Below are 12,772 nucleotides of genomic sequence, written 5' to 3' on the forward strand. Positions count from 1 at the left end.
TAAGTATCCCTCAGGTAGGTCCACTGGAACTTCGATTGATTGCTAAGTGATATGTCATAAGTCGAGGACTACCTGTATTCATAGACCAGTGAGCATCTGAGATTTGTGTCAATGTGTGAATATTCATAATCCTAGAAAAATTTGAACAGTACCTCTAATTAAAAAGTGGATAGCATTTATTACATTGGAAACCAGATTATAACAAAATCCATACCTCTAAAACTGCACACAACTTTCCATTAGCTAAATTCATTAGAAAATGGGTAAGATGGGAAAAGCATTCTGGAGTTGCTTTCATCTGCCCCTAAAAACAAAACAAGCAGAAACAAAGGGTTGGGTTTTTTTGTTTTTAAATGTGGCCTGTTTTCACGAGAAAAAAGAAAGAAAAACAGTATCTAGAAAAGAGCTTACCTCTGGATCGCCTATTCCAGAGTCATATCCAGCAGAAATCAAAACAAGTTCTGGATCAAACTACAGTTAGGGGGGAAAAAAATCAATACAGAGTTTATATTATAATATAATGTGCATAGCATAAAGATGTGAGTTGTAATTCATCAAGATCTGGAAAGTCACAGGTTCTTCAATACGCATTTCAAGGCCTGTCCAACCACCTACTTTCTTAAATTAATCAAGATTTGATTTCTGATCTACTGCTCCCTTTCCAACTTTTCATAAAACCTTTGAGCAGTTTTTCCTCAACCTCAGCTACTTGAAAATGCGTGGAATTCTCAGAATTCCCCAGACAATTGAAAAACGCTGACTAAAAGCAACCCACAAACGTTCCCTGCATTGCTGCCTTTTGGCTAGGAAGAATTTGCATGCAAATCATCCCTCCGGTTAACTATTGTAGAATATGCAGGACCAAAATTGTCGAATCAGACCTCACATCTTCTTCATTCCTTGCTCATTTGTTTCTTGTCCAATTCGGTCCCAATAGCAGTTTGAGCTGCTAGATTTTCCATTCATTTTAAAACCATGGATCTCAAATGGACAAGGAAAAGTGAAGACCAAGGGCATTCTCGTTACAGATAACGAGCTTGAGTTACAACCATTTGTTTAGTGACTGAAGTTGCAGCAGCAGTTTAAAAAAAGTGATTTATGCTCCTACAGTCATCCCCATGGTTATGTGATCAAAATTTGGCAACCAGCATGTGTTTACAATAGTTTGTTGTTGTTCTTGTTGTTTTGTCTGATCTAAGTTTAATGCTTGACATAGATTAGGCAACAATTTCATTGGGATGGTGTAAGGCTCCTGCCTTGATCAGATGATTTTTTTCATTTTTTTTTTCATTTTTTAATTATTTGTCGAGTAAGTATTAGATAATATATATAAGTATAAGCATGAATTGAATACATAAAATGAATACAATTAAAGGGAACATTAGGACAGGGACGGTAGGCACACTGGTGCTCTTATGCACGCCCCTTACAGGCCTCTTAGGAATGGGGTGAGGTCAACAGTGGCCAGTCTAAGGTTAAAATTTTGGTTGTAAAATAAAATATTTTATTTTACAAATAAATTTTAAAATAAAAATATTTGTATTTTAAATAAAAATTAAAATAGTCGTACCATCCTGGGGTCATGCAGATTACTATTGGCAATGTTCCCAATCTTCCTCTGACAAGCAAAGTCAATGGGGGAAGCAGGATTTGCTTAATGATCATGTGAATCCCTTAACAGCCCTTGAAATGAAGTGCAGCTCACCGAACAACCTCCTTGCTTACTAATGGAACTTCTGGGCCCAGTTGCAATTGTAAATTGAGGGCTACCTGTAGCATCTCTGGAGCTATTCCTTTCACACCACTACAGAGATGTCAGAGAATTGGCTCTGTTACACAATTGTACAATAACATTCAGGAGTTGTAACATTTGTGAAGGGGCTCATAGTCTCTTTAAAAAAAAAACTAGCAGCTTTCGTTATGCAGAGATAATTGTAGCACAACAACAAATCTGGGGAGTGTAGTACAGTTGCTGTCTTGGTTTTTGGGCCTTCTTCCTGCAGATGATCCTAAACGTAATTTTTTTTAAAAAAAAAGAAATTGTCGCTTTTAAATAGTTGAAGATTATTTCTGATACTATACAAAAGTATTTTACTATTCTACTTTGAAATAGCATCTGCAATTAGGGGGACGGGGGGAAGGCGCAGAATTCAAGTTACCTCAAAAGCTATCGGAAGCAAGACATGAAGAAATGCAGCCAAATAATCTGAATTTCCCATTCCAATCTGCAAAGCCAAGCATAATATAAAATAACAGTTCTTTTAAAACAGAAAAGAAAAAAACCCCCAAACAAACGCAAACTGCCATTATATTATAGGTCTATTAGTCCACAAATATCTTAGTGGAAATTGTCTCTGGGGAGCATTGTGCTTCTCCAACAAATTCTAAAATGTATTCAGCAAACAGTTTTCCAAATCCCCAGGAAGGAAAATTATATGGCCATTTTAAAATTTGTATTCCGTTCCATCTGACAATATAAAATCTGCATTTTACTTTTTTCTTTTTGCCTCAAATGCTGCCCTCATTAATATTACCGCAGTAATAAAACTGTTATTTTTCTTAAAATTCCGTGCTACAAATAATTTTTTTATAAACAGTAGAGTAGGAAAATGAGTGTTTTTGTTAAATTACGGTATTTCAGCGGAAACCATGCTTCCCTGTGCATAATTCATCAGCTGCATATGAGAACACAAATCTATTCTAATTACAAAATGAGTTCTGAGCTGGCTGTAAATATGTATATTAGGTGTTTAAATGGAATTAAAAACACAACTGCATCAAATGCATGACTGCTAGAGTTTAACATCTATTTATATTATAGTGCTATTAAACAACATTTACCTGATTCCAAGGGACATTTATGGTGAATCCTTTTCCCTTCCCCTGACCAATCGCATCATAATTAGACTCGCTGAGCCAAGGCCAAAAGTTCTGGTGTTCGAACCGATGCCAGGAAAAATAGAGAACACTAAAACAAAGTAGTATTTAATGAAGTTGCTGATACACCAAACTACCCTCAGCAGTGCTTATCCCAGGACAGAACAGCTGAACTAAGTCTGAAATCTATGAATTTTCACTAAATATAAAGTGTTCTCAAAGAGTTTAATTTTACATAGTTATAGAGTCAGAGTAATTTTTAAGATGTCGCTAAACTAAAGTTTCCCGCAAAAATGTGGGTGTTGGTATGAGTGCCATCCATTTTGTAAATCTATCTCACAATAACACGTATACTTTTAATCAGTTGTTTTCATTTTTATTTATCTTTGAATAGGACCTTATCTATCATTTTAGTTCAACACCGAAGGGAGTTTTACAACATTAAACACACAGACTGTAAGGTATAAAAAGGTAAAGGTTCCCCTCGCACATACGTGCTAGTCGTTGCTGACTCTAGGTGGCAGTGCTCATCTCCGTTTCAAAGCCAAAGAGCCAGCGCTGTCCAAAGACGTCTCCGTGGTCATGTGGCTGGCATGATTCAACGCCAAAGGTGCACGGAACACTGTTACCTTCCCACTAAAGGTGGTCCCTATTTTTTCTACTTGCATTTTTACGTGCTTTCGAAACTTCTAGGTTGGCAGAAGCTGGGACAAGTAACGGGAGCTCACCCCGTTACACAGCAGCACTAGGGATTCGAACCGCCGAGCTGCCAACCTTTTGATCGACAAGCTCAACATCCTAGCCCCTGAGCCACCTTTTACTATAAGGTATAGGTTATAGCAAAATTAATACAATTTGCCTAAAACCAAAATGATACATAATTGTGTACTAAAAGCTATCAAAATATCTTGACGCCTGCTATCTGTTACTGAAGTTCATTGGTAATTCATTTCCAAATTCTGAAACTCATGCAGTACTCAGGTTTGCTGCAACATCTCCAAGAACAAGTAATTGACAAACCTCGGGTCATCATCAAATGCATATTGAATTCCTTGTCCATGATGTATATCCCAGTCAACAATGAGGATCCTGCATGAACCAACAACATTCATTAAAAAGGTAAGACCTTCAAGGATTTGTGATTTTAAATAGATATACTCCACCTTTGCAAGCCGAATTTTCTTTGAGCATATTTTGCTGCAATAGCAACATTATTGAAGATACAAAATCCATTGGCTGCACTCCTTTGACTATGATGACCTGGAGGCCTGCAACCAAGCATGATTGCGTCAGTTAACCATATAAACTGTACCAAAGAACATTCACCTAGAGCAGGGGTCTCCAACCTTGGCAACTTTAAGATTTGTGGACTTCAACTCCCAGAATACCTCAGCCAAGCTGGCTGAGGAATTCTGGGAGTTGAAGTCCACAAGTCTTAAAGTTCCCAAGGTTGGAGACCCCTGACCTAGAGAACATTTCAATTTGGTTACCTTATTAGAGTCAAGCCATTACGGGTCTTTCCTGACATCACCGCGTCTACCAGTTGCAGTGTTGCTCCTACAGCCACTTTGGCACAACGATATGTTGTCTAAAGAACAGAACAAGTTCATGATTCAAAGACTCTACTGCAGTTTCTGAGAAGAATGAATGAAGGCTGGAGCGATGGGAACAGGTTGGCACTCGACAACACTGAATTTCCCCTCATTCAGGCATTGGGTATTAAAACTGTAATTCAAAGAATCACTCAGCAGTCACCTCCTCCCAATTTATATTCCCAGGAGTAGGAGGACTAAGAAAATAGGAATTTGGGGAGATGGGTAGAAGGATAGGTCTGGAGGAAGCTTGGAGTTTTGGCCATAAGAAAAGCTCCACCTGTTCAAAGGGACAAGTTTATGAACATATATTCCAGGGAAGGTAAAAGCGTGCGCCTCTGGGAACAGTTTAAAGTTAAGGGTGGCCATTGGAAACCCATTTTAAATTATTTAACAACGGCTAAATTTGGTTCCTTCTGCAAACATTAACAAAATCACTGTGGTGTTCAGCATCTTACTCCAGTTACATAAGTTTGGGTAGAGATTTTAAAAAATAGAGGGAAAAACATCTCTAAATCAGGAAAGGATTTAGTGGTGGTAGCAAAAGCAATAGATCCTTTTCAGGCCTTCCATTGGAAAGGTAAAAAGTCAAAATGACAGCTGCAACCATGTCATCAAAGACTCTCCATCTCCTCCAAAATGTCCCTGGATCCTTTAGAAATATTTATGAGTTAAGAACAATATGTTTTAATTTAATTTTGAAGAACAGCCGCTCCACAACTCTTTGGGTGGATAGCAGGATTTGGGGAAAACTTTGAAGAATACTTTGGAGAAGTTGGATTTGGAGAAAGTTTATGACTAAGGAATATTATATCTAGGAAGAATTCTCGATTAGGCTCCATACTGGATGAAAATAAACAGCATCATATTCAGCAGAGACTTTTTGGAGCTCTTCTTTTTTCATTTTCTCAGTGCTCTTCACAATTTCCAGATAATCCATACTGGAAAAGAAAAAGAAATATGGTGTCACCCATTGACATAACATAGGGGGTGCGAGCCAGTTTCAAATGCTGCTGTCTCTATTACTCTGCTAATCAGGAATCTGGTTGCAGATAAAGTGATAGGACAGCTATCTATAGTAAGCCAACTGAGATCTGAGACAAGATGCTGAACCAATATGTATATAAACTGGGCTGATTACTGATTTTGCCCCGAGCCAAAAACTATATTGGAACCATTTCTCTTATCAGGAGTGGCCATGTAAAAAGTGGCCATTTTGGGGGGAGGGATTTTTTTTAAAAAAAAGATTAGAACACTAAGTCTAGGATGCATTAGTCTGTAAAGATTCTTAGTCATCCAGGTCATGGTTGTCCCAAAGGTGCTTTTTCAGGAGGCAACTGGACTTCCTTGTTTTTTCTTTTGAAGACATTTTGCTTCTCATCCAAGAAGCTTCTTCAGCTCTGACAGGATAGTGGGGAATGGAAGACAACTGGTCATCTGCATCCATTTAGCGGGTGGTTGAAGCACTTGGAGGTTTATCTGTGTCCTCAGGGTCATCTGTGTTGGGAAAATCCTGAGGACACAAATAAACCTACAAGTGCTTCAACCACCCGCTAAATGAATGCAGATGACCAGCTGTCTGCAAGGAATATAAATCCTTCCATTCCCCACTGTCTTGTCAGAATTGAAGAAGCTTTTTGGATGAGAAGCAAAATGTCTTCAAAACAAAAAACAAGAAAGTTCAGTTGCCTCCAGAAAAAAGCATCTTTGGGACATCTAGGATGCATTGAATTTAGTAATGCAAAATAACATTTCTTACTGATGCTTCATTCCTTACTGTGGCTCAGTTCAGCGCAACAATAAATCTCCCAAGTTTAAGAGACAGAGAATTAATGTCAGCCTTGAACTCATCCCAACATATATTCCCTTTTTCCCTTTTTTTGTGGATTAATCTGAATAATGATATTTACATCAGTGTTGATGCTAAGAAACTGTGGGGAGTGGAAAAGCTGGGAGCCGTTAGAGAGGGGATGATGGTCTGGTGTCATAGCTAAGGGAAGCAGGAGAGAGCTCCTAGAAGTCAAGAGAAAACTCATTGGAAGAGTAATTTAAATATTCAGAAATCAAGGTTTAGCTAAAGAACATAGAATCTAGAATAATAGGGTTGAAAGGAACCTTAGAGGTCTTCTAGTTTAACCCGTCCATGGCAGGAGATCCTATACCATTCTAGACAAATAGCTGTCCAGTCTCTTCTTGAAAACCTCCAGTAATGGAGCACCACAACTTCCAGAAGCAAGCCGTTCCACTTATTGTTTTCATTGTCAAGGAAATTTCTCCTTAATTCTAGATTGGATTTCTTTTTAATGAATTTCCTCTGGTTACTTCTTGTCCTGATCTCAAGTACTTTGGAGAATAAATTGACTCTTCTCTTTGACAGCAGCTCAAGTACTGGAAGACTGCTACCATATCATCATCCTTAGTTCCCTCAATCATTCATCATATGGTTTAGCCTTCAGTTCACTTATCATGTTGTTGCTCTACTCTACATTCTTTCTAAGATCTCAACACAATCCACTTCTGAATGGAATGTTACCTCTTTGCAGCTTGTCCAGCAAATGACCTTTTCTAGTTATCAGGATAATGAGCTTAATGACCCATACGCTCAACAAAAACAAAAACCCCAAACCCCCATAACTTTAACCTTAGACTGTCTACTGTAGACCTCACCCCATTCCTTAGAGGTCTGTAAGGGGCATGCATAAGCGCACCAGTGTGCCTACCATCCCTGTCTTAATGTTTCCTTTTATTCATATCCATTTTATATATTCATAATTATGTTTACACTCGTATCTGTTATCTTATACATGTTTGACAAACTAAATAAATAAAAAAAAATTCCAGATTACAAAACAAAACATAAAGAGAATCTCTTTGTGCATATGCTGGGAGAGGTTTATATACAGTAGAAGTAGTGTGTAAAAGTTTTACACTGGAGTGTAATAGCTTCTTTATCTATAGGTTGATATTTTGTTTGCTGCTTTTTTGCCTGATTCTTTCCCTGCAATCTATTCCATACTGGGAAATTTTCCTGAAATTAAAATACTCCTAGCTTTTGGCAACTATCTAATTACTCGGAGCATACCTGTGAATCAGCATGATTTCACTCTCAGTTCCTTCTCTGGCAGAGACCGAAATGCATCTTTCAATCAGGTTATAGTGCTGAAGGCGGCCATGGCAGGAAGAAAGGCGTTCGGGGACCTCCACCTCACAGGTTGGGCTAAAAATGAGACCAAGATTTAGGTTCCTAGTGAAATCATTAGAAATCTATGTTGCAGCTAAGAAAGAAGATATTTTTGATTACTAGAAAGAAAAAAAACTGGTGAAGGAAGGAATGTGACCTTTAGTATAGTATTGATAATGAAATAACTCAGATATTAACTAAAACCCTTTTAAACTGGAGGTTGGAATGATGCAAAAGAGCCCCCCATTAAGAGTCCTACCTTGGTTGTTAAGAGCAAGGCAATTAACTTTGTCATGATACTCCTGCCTTAGACAGGGGTTTGGACTAAAAGACTTTCAAAGTCCCTTCCAACTATACGATTCTATGATAACAATGGACCAGTATTTCTAAGCCTTGGCAACTTGAAGTTGTGTGGACTTCAACTCCCAGAATTCCCCAGCTATGATGTCAACACATGTTAAAGTTGTCAAGGTTGAGAAGCCCTGCAATGGATTAAGCAGAATCAAAACCAGATTTTCTTTTTGAAGCATGCAATAGTATCCAGAGCAAGGGTGCATGTATCAGTATCAAAGCCCCTCCCCGCAACAATGCACAAGCATACAAACGATGCAGGTTTCTGATCATGATGCTCCACTGACTGATAGTCAATAGCAGATATAGGGGCTGCTATAGAAATTGAATAAATAGAAATAAAAAGCCGTATTGGTCATTAGCATATTTCATGCATGTAAAAAATCTGCACATGCATCATAACACACTAGCATCATCTAGCCAGCCTGGTTGACCTAAAAAAAAGGCTAAGTAGGGACCAAGGCACCAGTGCTTTTATAAGTGAGCAGAACATCCCAAATTGTAGGGAAATCAACATCATATAAGGATCAAATGTCATTATAGGTGACACAACACCTAATTGACCTTGAAGAAAGCTAAGCAGAGTCACATCTGGTTGGAATTAAGAGTTCCTTTGTTAATGTTTATCAGAAGCAAAAACCAGCATAAAACAAATGAGCATTTTTTGTAGGAGTGTGTACATCAACAACATGCATCATAAACAGAGTACAATAAAGCCTTATCAATAATTGCTGAAAAAACAAAATATTCCAGTGGTGCAACAAACATAAATCATGAAACCACACCAGTCAGCAACAGGACAAAAGAACAGATTGTAATCAATAATGTTCCCATATTGCCTTTTGGTCTAATCTTATAGGCTGCAGCACAGAACCTGGCCTGGTCTTTATTAGCTAGCCGCAGAATCAAGGAAGAGAGATCTGATTCTCTGGGTTTATTTATAAAAAGATTTTCAGTCTTTAGATCCTGGCATAGATAAAAAAAAGAAGTGAGAATGTCTCATCTCCTCAGAACCACAGGTATATTACTGTGTTTCCCCCAAAATAAGACCCTGTCTTATATTTTTTTGAATCCTGAAATAAGCGCTTGGCTTTATTGCCATGCTCTTAAAAGCCCGATTGCACTTATTATCAGGGGATGTCTTATTGGGGGGGAAACAGGGTATTAAATCTTTCCTGGAGCACAGCTGTGGGGACCACACTGAGATGCACGATTAATAAAGTTCTGTGAAACTTTGGAATTGATAGTTTACTGATCAATGTGCCTAAAAAAATATTATTGGGAAAAAGTCTCAGAACTGTCTATTACGTTCTGTCAGAATAAACCATTATTCTTGGTTTCTTCTAACAGCAGAAAAGGCATCATTGTGTCCTTCCGCAAGAAGAAAACTAAGTGTCAGGATCTCAGGTGAGCTATTCTTCAACTTCCTCCAGCGATGTTACTTCAGAAAGTGATATTTACAAGGCTAAGGAAGGAAATATAAGATCTAGTTTGAATTTGGATGGGACCAGGAAATCCTAAAGTAGACCGAGATGTCAAAAAGAGAATCCAGAAGGAGGCAATGACAAGCCACGTCTGTATTCCTGCCAAGAAAAAAAACCATGACTGGGTCCTTGTAGCCCAAGTTAAGGAACTTTTTTTTGTCAAGGACAGGCAGGCAGTGCATGTCAGGGCATCTTATTTTAATGCAGATGAAATAAGCCATGTTCAAATCATCGCATACACTTAACTACCAAAAGTAACATAAATTTTACTTGCTCTGGTTATTTTGTCTCAAATACTTTAAAAGAATGCAAAAGGCTCCATTCTTTATGTACATGCAACTGCAGATAATATATAAATGTTGGGAAAGTATAAAGTTAGGAGAAAGAAACACAAAACAATTTCATATTAATTAGGATATGTATAAATTGAAGTAGAGGGTCTGACAGGTTTTCAAGATTGTGTAATCTGTAAAGTTCAGGAAATAGAAATTGCTAGGAATCTTGGAATGTATCTTAATGTGGTTAGAATACTATAACAGAATCTCCAGTCTGTCAAAACTCTTTTACAATTTATACCTAACAGTATCAAGTTGGAATTGTTTTAAGTTTTGTTCTACTTTCCCAGGACTCAAATATCCTTTCTGTAATAGGTTGGCATTCTTTCTTTTCCCTGAATCAAACACGCATGCAGGTAATCCTCACTTATAGACCACTCACTCAGCAACTGTTCAAAGTTGAAACTATACTCAATGAGGGATACTTATAATTGAAGCTCTGGCTGAGTGCAATTGGCTTACTTGAATGATTGCACTGTCCAGCAAGCATGTGATCATCATTTGTAACCTTCCCTGCCAGCCTCCCACAAGGAAAGTCAGAAGGAATATCACAAGTCACTCTGGCGTGTCCCCATCTCCTAGCTTTTAAGCACACTGTGCTATGCCTTCCTTCCCTGGGCCTTGCTGCACTCACTCACTCACACACATCTGCATCTTCTCCCCCAATTTCTGCACATCCTGTACCAGGCCTCACCTACCCAGGCAGTCCTGGTTCTAATTACCATTGTAACTCAAGGAAAACCTGTACCTGTAATTCCCTTTTATTGCAAAGTAGAGGTTTCTTAAATGAAACAACAACAAAAGCTGTACTTACTCTTCCCAAAGTAGCGTATGGTTCATCATTTCACCATCATAAACCAAGGCTGTTCCAGCTGCCATCGTTTTGTTTGAAAACACAATGCAAATATCTGGTATGTGGTTCATTAAAGAAACAAAACATGCATCAAGAAGGGAGCCAGCAGGATCAAGACATCAATTGTTATTTTGCTTAGGACAGCCTGAAGTGATGCTACAGCTCACAAACTTTAATAGAGCAATCATCATCCTGGTTCAGTTTAACATTAAACTGTAGCTGAGCACTATGTGAACAAGCCTATTTAAGCTTCAGACAGAGTACAACTTCTTCCAGTCATCAAGACCATTCCAGAGGAAGAAACTAAAAGCATCTTCTTTCAAATCCAAACTGCTCACAATTGTTAGTTTGACAAGGATAAACGATCACCTGTGATTTACCAAAGTAAGGCAAAATCCAACCACTATTTCCAACTCTAGTTTGTTTTGCTATAGTTCATTGGTTAAAACAACCATATTTCCCAATAATTGCATACGTTTCTGAACTGGAACTAAAGAAAGTTGCTGAATGCTAACTTCAGGATGTGTGAACTTCAAACTCTCAGAATTCCTCAGCTATCTTGACCATCTTGAAACTGCCAAGCTGTAAAAACACTGAATTTGAGCATGTTCCCATCCAGCTGGAAGACATTTACTGTAGAGGTTATTTTCAAACTGGCTAGGGAATTTCCGAGGGTTGAAGTCCACACATCTTAACATTACTGAAGCTGAGAAACACTGAGTTAAGAGAGAAAGGTTGGTCCAAAGTGCTGCAATCCAATGATCTCTGGGATCACAGTCCGGAACCCAAGTCTCTGTTAGAATTAGTTAGAATTAACCACTTCTCTACCTATTGACTCTCCTTCTTATGGCAAACAGTAGTCAGAACTTATCCATGGACATGTGAAGTTACAGCAATTTGTGAGAATATTTTAATAATGGAAGGTCTTAATTTTAGATTCTTTAATCTTCAAATTCTTTAGACTTGAATAAGCACAGAAAAACAATTTTCTTGAAATACCACCCAATGCTGCCCTTAACATCATTCTCTTACCTGCTGGATGCAATCCAGGGCTCTCTTACCTGTTAGGTGCAATCCAGAAAATCCTGCTGAAGAAAATAATTTCTGGATCAGTGTTGAAGGATCTAGCAAGAATAAGATAAAACTCTGAGCATGCTGTGGACTCCAACTCCCAGAAATCCCCTAGGCAGCATGACCATCTTGAAGCTGCCAAGTTCGAAAAACAATGAATTTGAGAATGTTCCTATCCAGCTGGAAGAGATTTAGATACCATTCTCTAGCTGGCTGGGGAATTCTGGGAGTCCTCACACTGTAAGAGTTGCCAAAGAGTTGAAAAATACTGGTCTGAATAAATTTAGATAATCAATTTTCATTTAAAATGAAAAACGCTGCAAATTTTGTGTACTATCTCCAAAAAAAGGGTGTAAAATGTAACATTAAAAAAGGGAGGGGGAGACCTATGTCTCTAGTAAGATTAAGCTCGGAATGTGCAAAGAAAAAAAAATCTATTCTATTCTAAAAAAAGCAATTTTAAAAAATCTGCTCCTCTGACCATGTGCAGAAAGCAATTCCAGTTCCCCAAAGAAAGCACAGTCACTTCAAAACATCTGAAATTAGGCAATGGGAGTTGGCAAGGAAGATCTTAAAAGCATCTCTTCTTTGCAATAATATTATTCCGAATTTTATTTTAGCCTACGGGAAGCCTCACTTCTAGAGCAACAATTCAGCCTCATATTGCAAGAAAAACGTCAAACGGTATTTAGATAAAAACTTTCCTACTCGAATTAAGGGGTGTGCATAAGTGCACAAAAGTGCCTACCGTTCCTGTCCTATTGTTTCCTTTCAATATATGTTCCTGTATATAATGTTGTGACAAAATAAAAATAAAAAATAAAAAAAAATTACAGCTTCTGTTAAACTCTACCACTCGGCGCAAGGGGGGTAGGGAATCAAAGTGCTTGGAGGAAGGAGAAGACAATCTACAACGTCTTATTGGCTTGAATGTGTACACAGAACGTCGAGTCGGACCAATCGGGAAAAGCAGTGCAAAGAAGGCGGGGGAGAAGCAACCAGCCACACAACTGTTCAATTCCCGCCCT

At 38.2% G+C, this 12,772-nt stretch overlaps 1 protein-coding gene across 8 annotated transcripts in view; it reads right to left on the bottom strand.

Moving 5' to 3' along the window:
• HDAC10 (histone deacetylase 10) overlaps nt 1–12,628 on the bottom strand; it is a 32,271-nt gene extending 19,643 nt beyond the window's left edge. For 3 of the 8 annotated variants that reach the window (XM_058190934.1, XM_058190941.1, XM_058190942.1), the window contains exons 1-12: nt 12,493–12,628; nt 11,735–11,797; nt 10,635–10,728; nt 7,552–7,686; nt 5,314–5,410; nt 4,368–4,465; nt 4,041–4,145; nt 3,898–3,966; nt 2,842–2,968; nt 2,160–2,225; nt 412–471; nt 215–304 (exon numbers count right to left, since the gene is read on the bottom strand). In XM_058190934.1, coding sequence (XP_058046917.1) covers nt 215–304; nt 412–471; nt 2,160–2,225; nt 2,842–2,968; nt 3,898–3,966; nt 4,041–4,145; nt 4,368–4,465; nt 5,314–5,410; nt 7,552–7,686; nt 10,635–10,699 — 912 coding nt within the window. In that variant the 5' untranslated portion in view covers nt 10,700–10,728; nt 11,735–11,797; nt 12,493–12,628. Of the gene's footprint in view, nt 1–214; nt 305–411; nt 472–2,159; nt 2,226–2,841; nt 2,969–3,897; nt 3,967–4,040; nt 4,146–4,367; nt 4,466–5,313; nt 5,411–7,551; nt 7,687–10,634; nt 10,729–11,705; nt 11,798–12,492 lie in introns of all 8 variants that reach the window. The other 5 variants (XM_058190939.1, XM_058190937.1, XM_058190940.1 and 2 more) reach the window with 5 other exon arrangements.
• Nucleotides 12,629–12,772: the final 144 nt, after the last annotated feature.

Source organism: Ahaetulla prasina, chromosome 7 (genome assembly GCF_028640845.1).
Source record: "Ahaetulla prasina isolate Xishuangbanna chromosome 7, ASM2864084v1, whole genome shotgun sequence".
Taxonomy (NCBI): domain Eukaryota; kingdom Metazoa; phylum Chordata; class Lepidosauria; order Squamata; family Colubridae; genus Ahaetulla; species Ahaetulla prasina.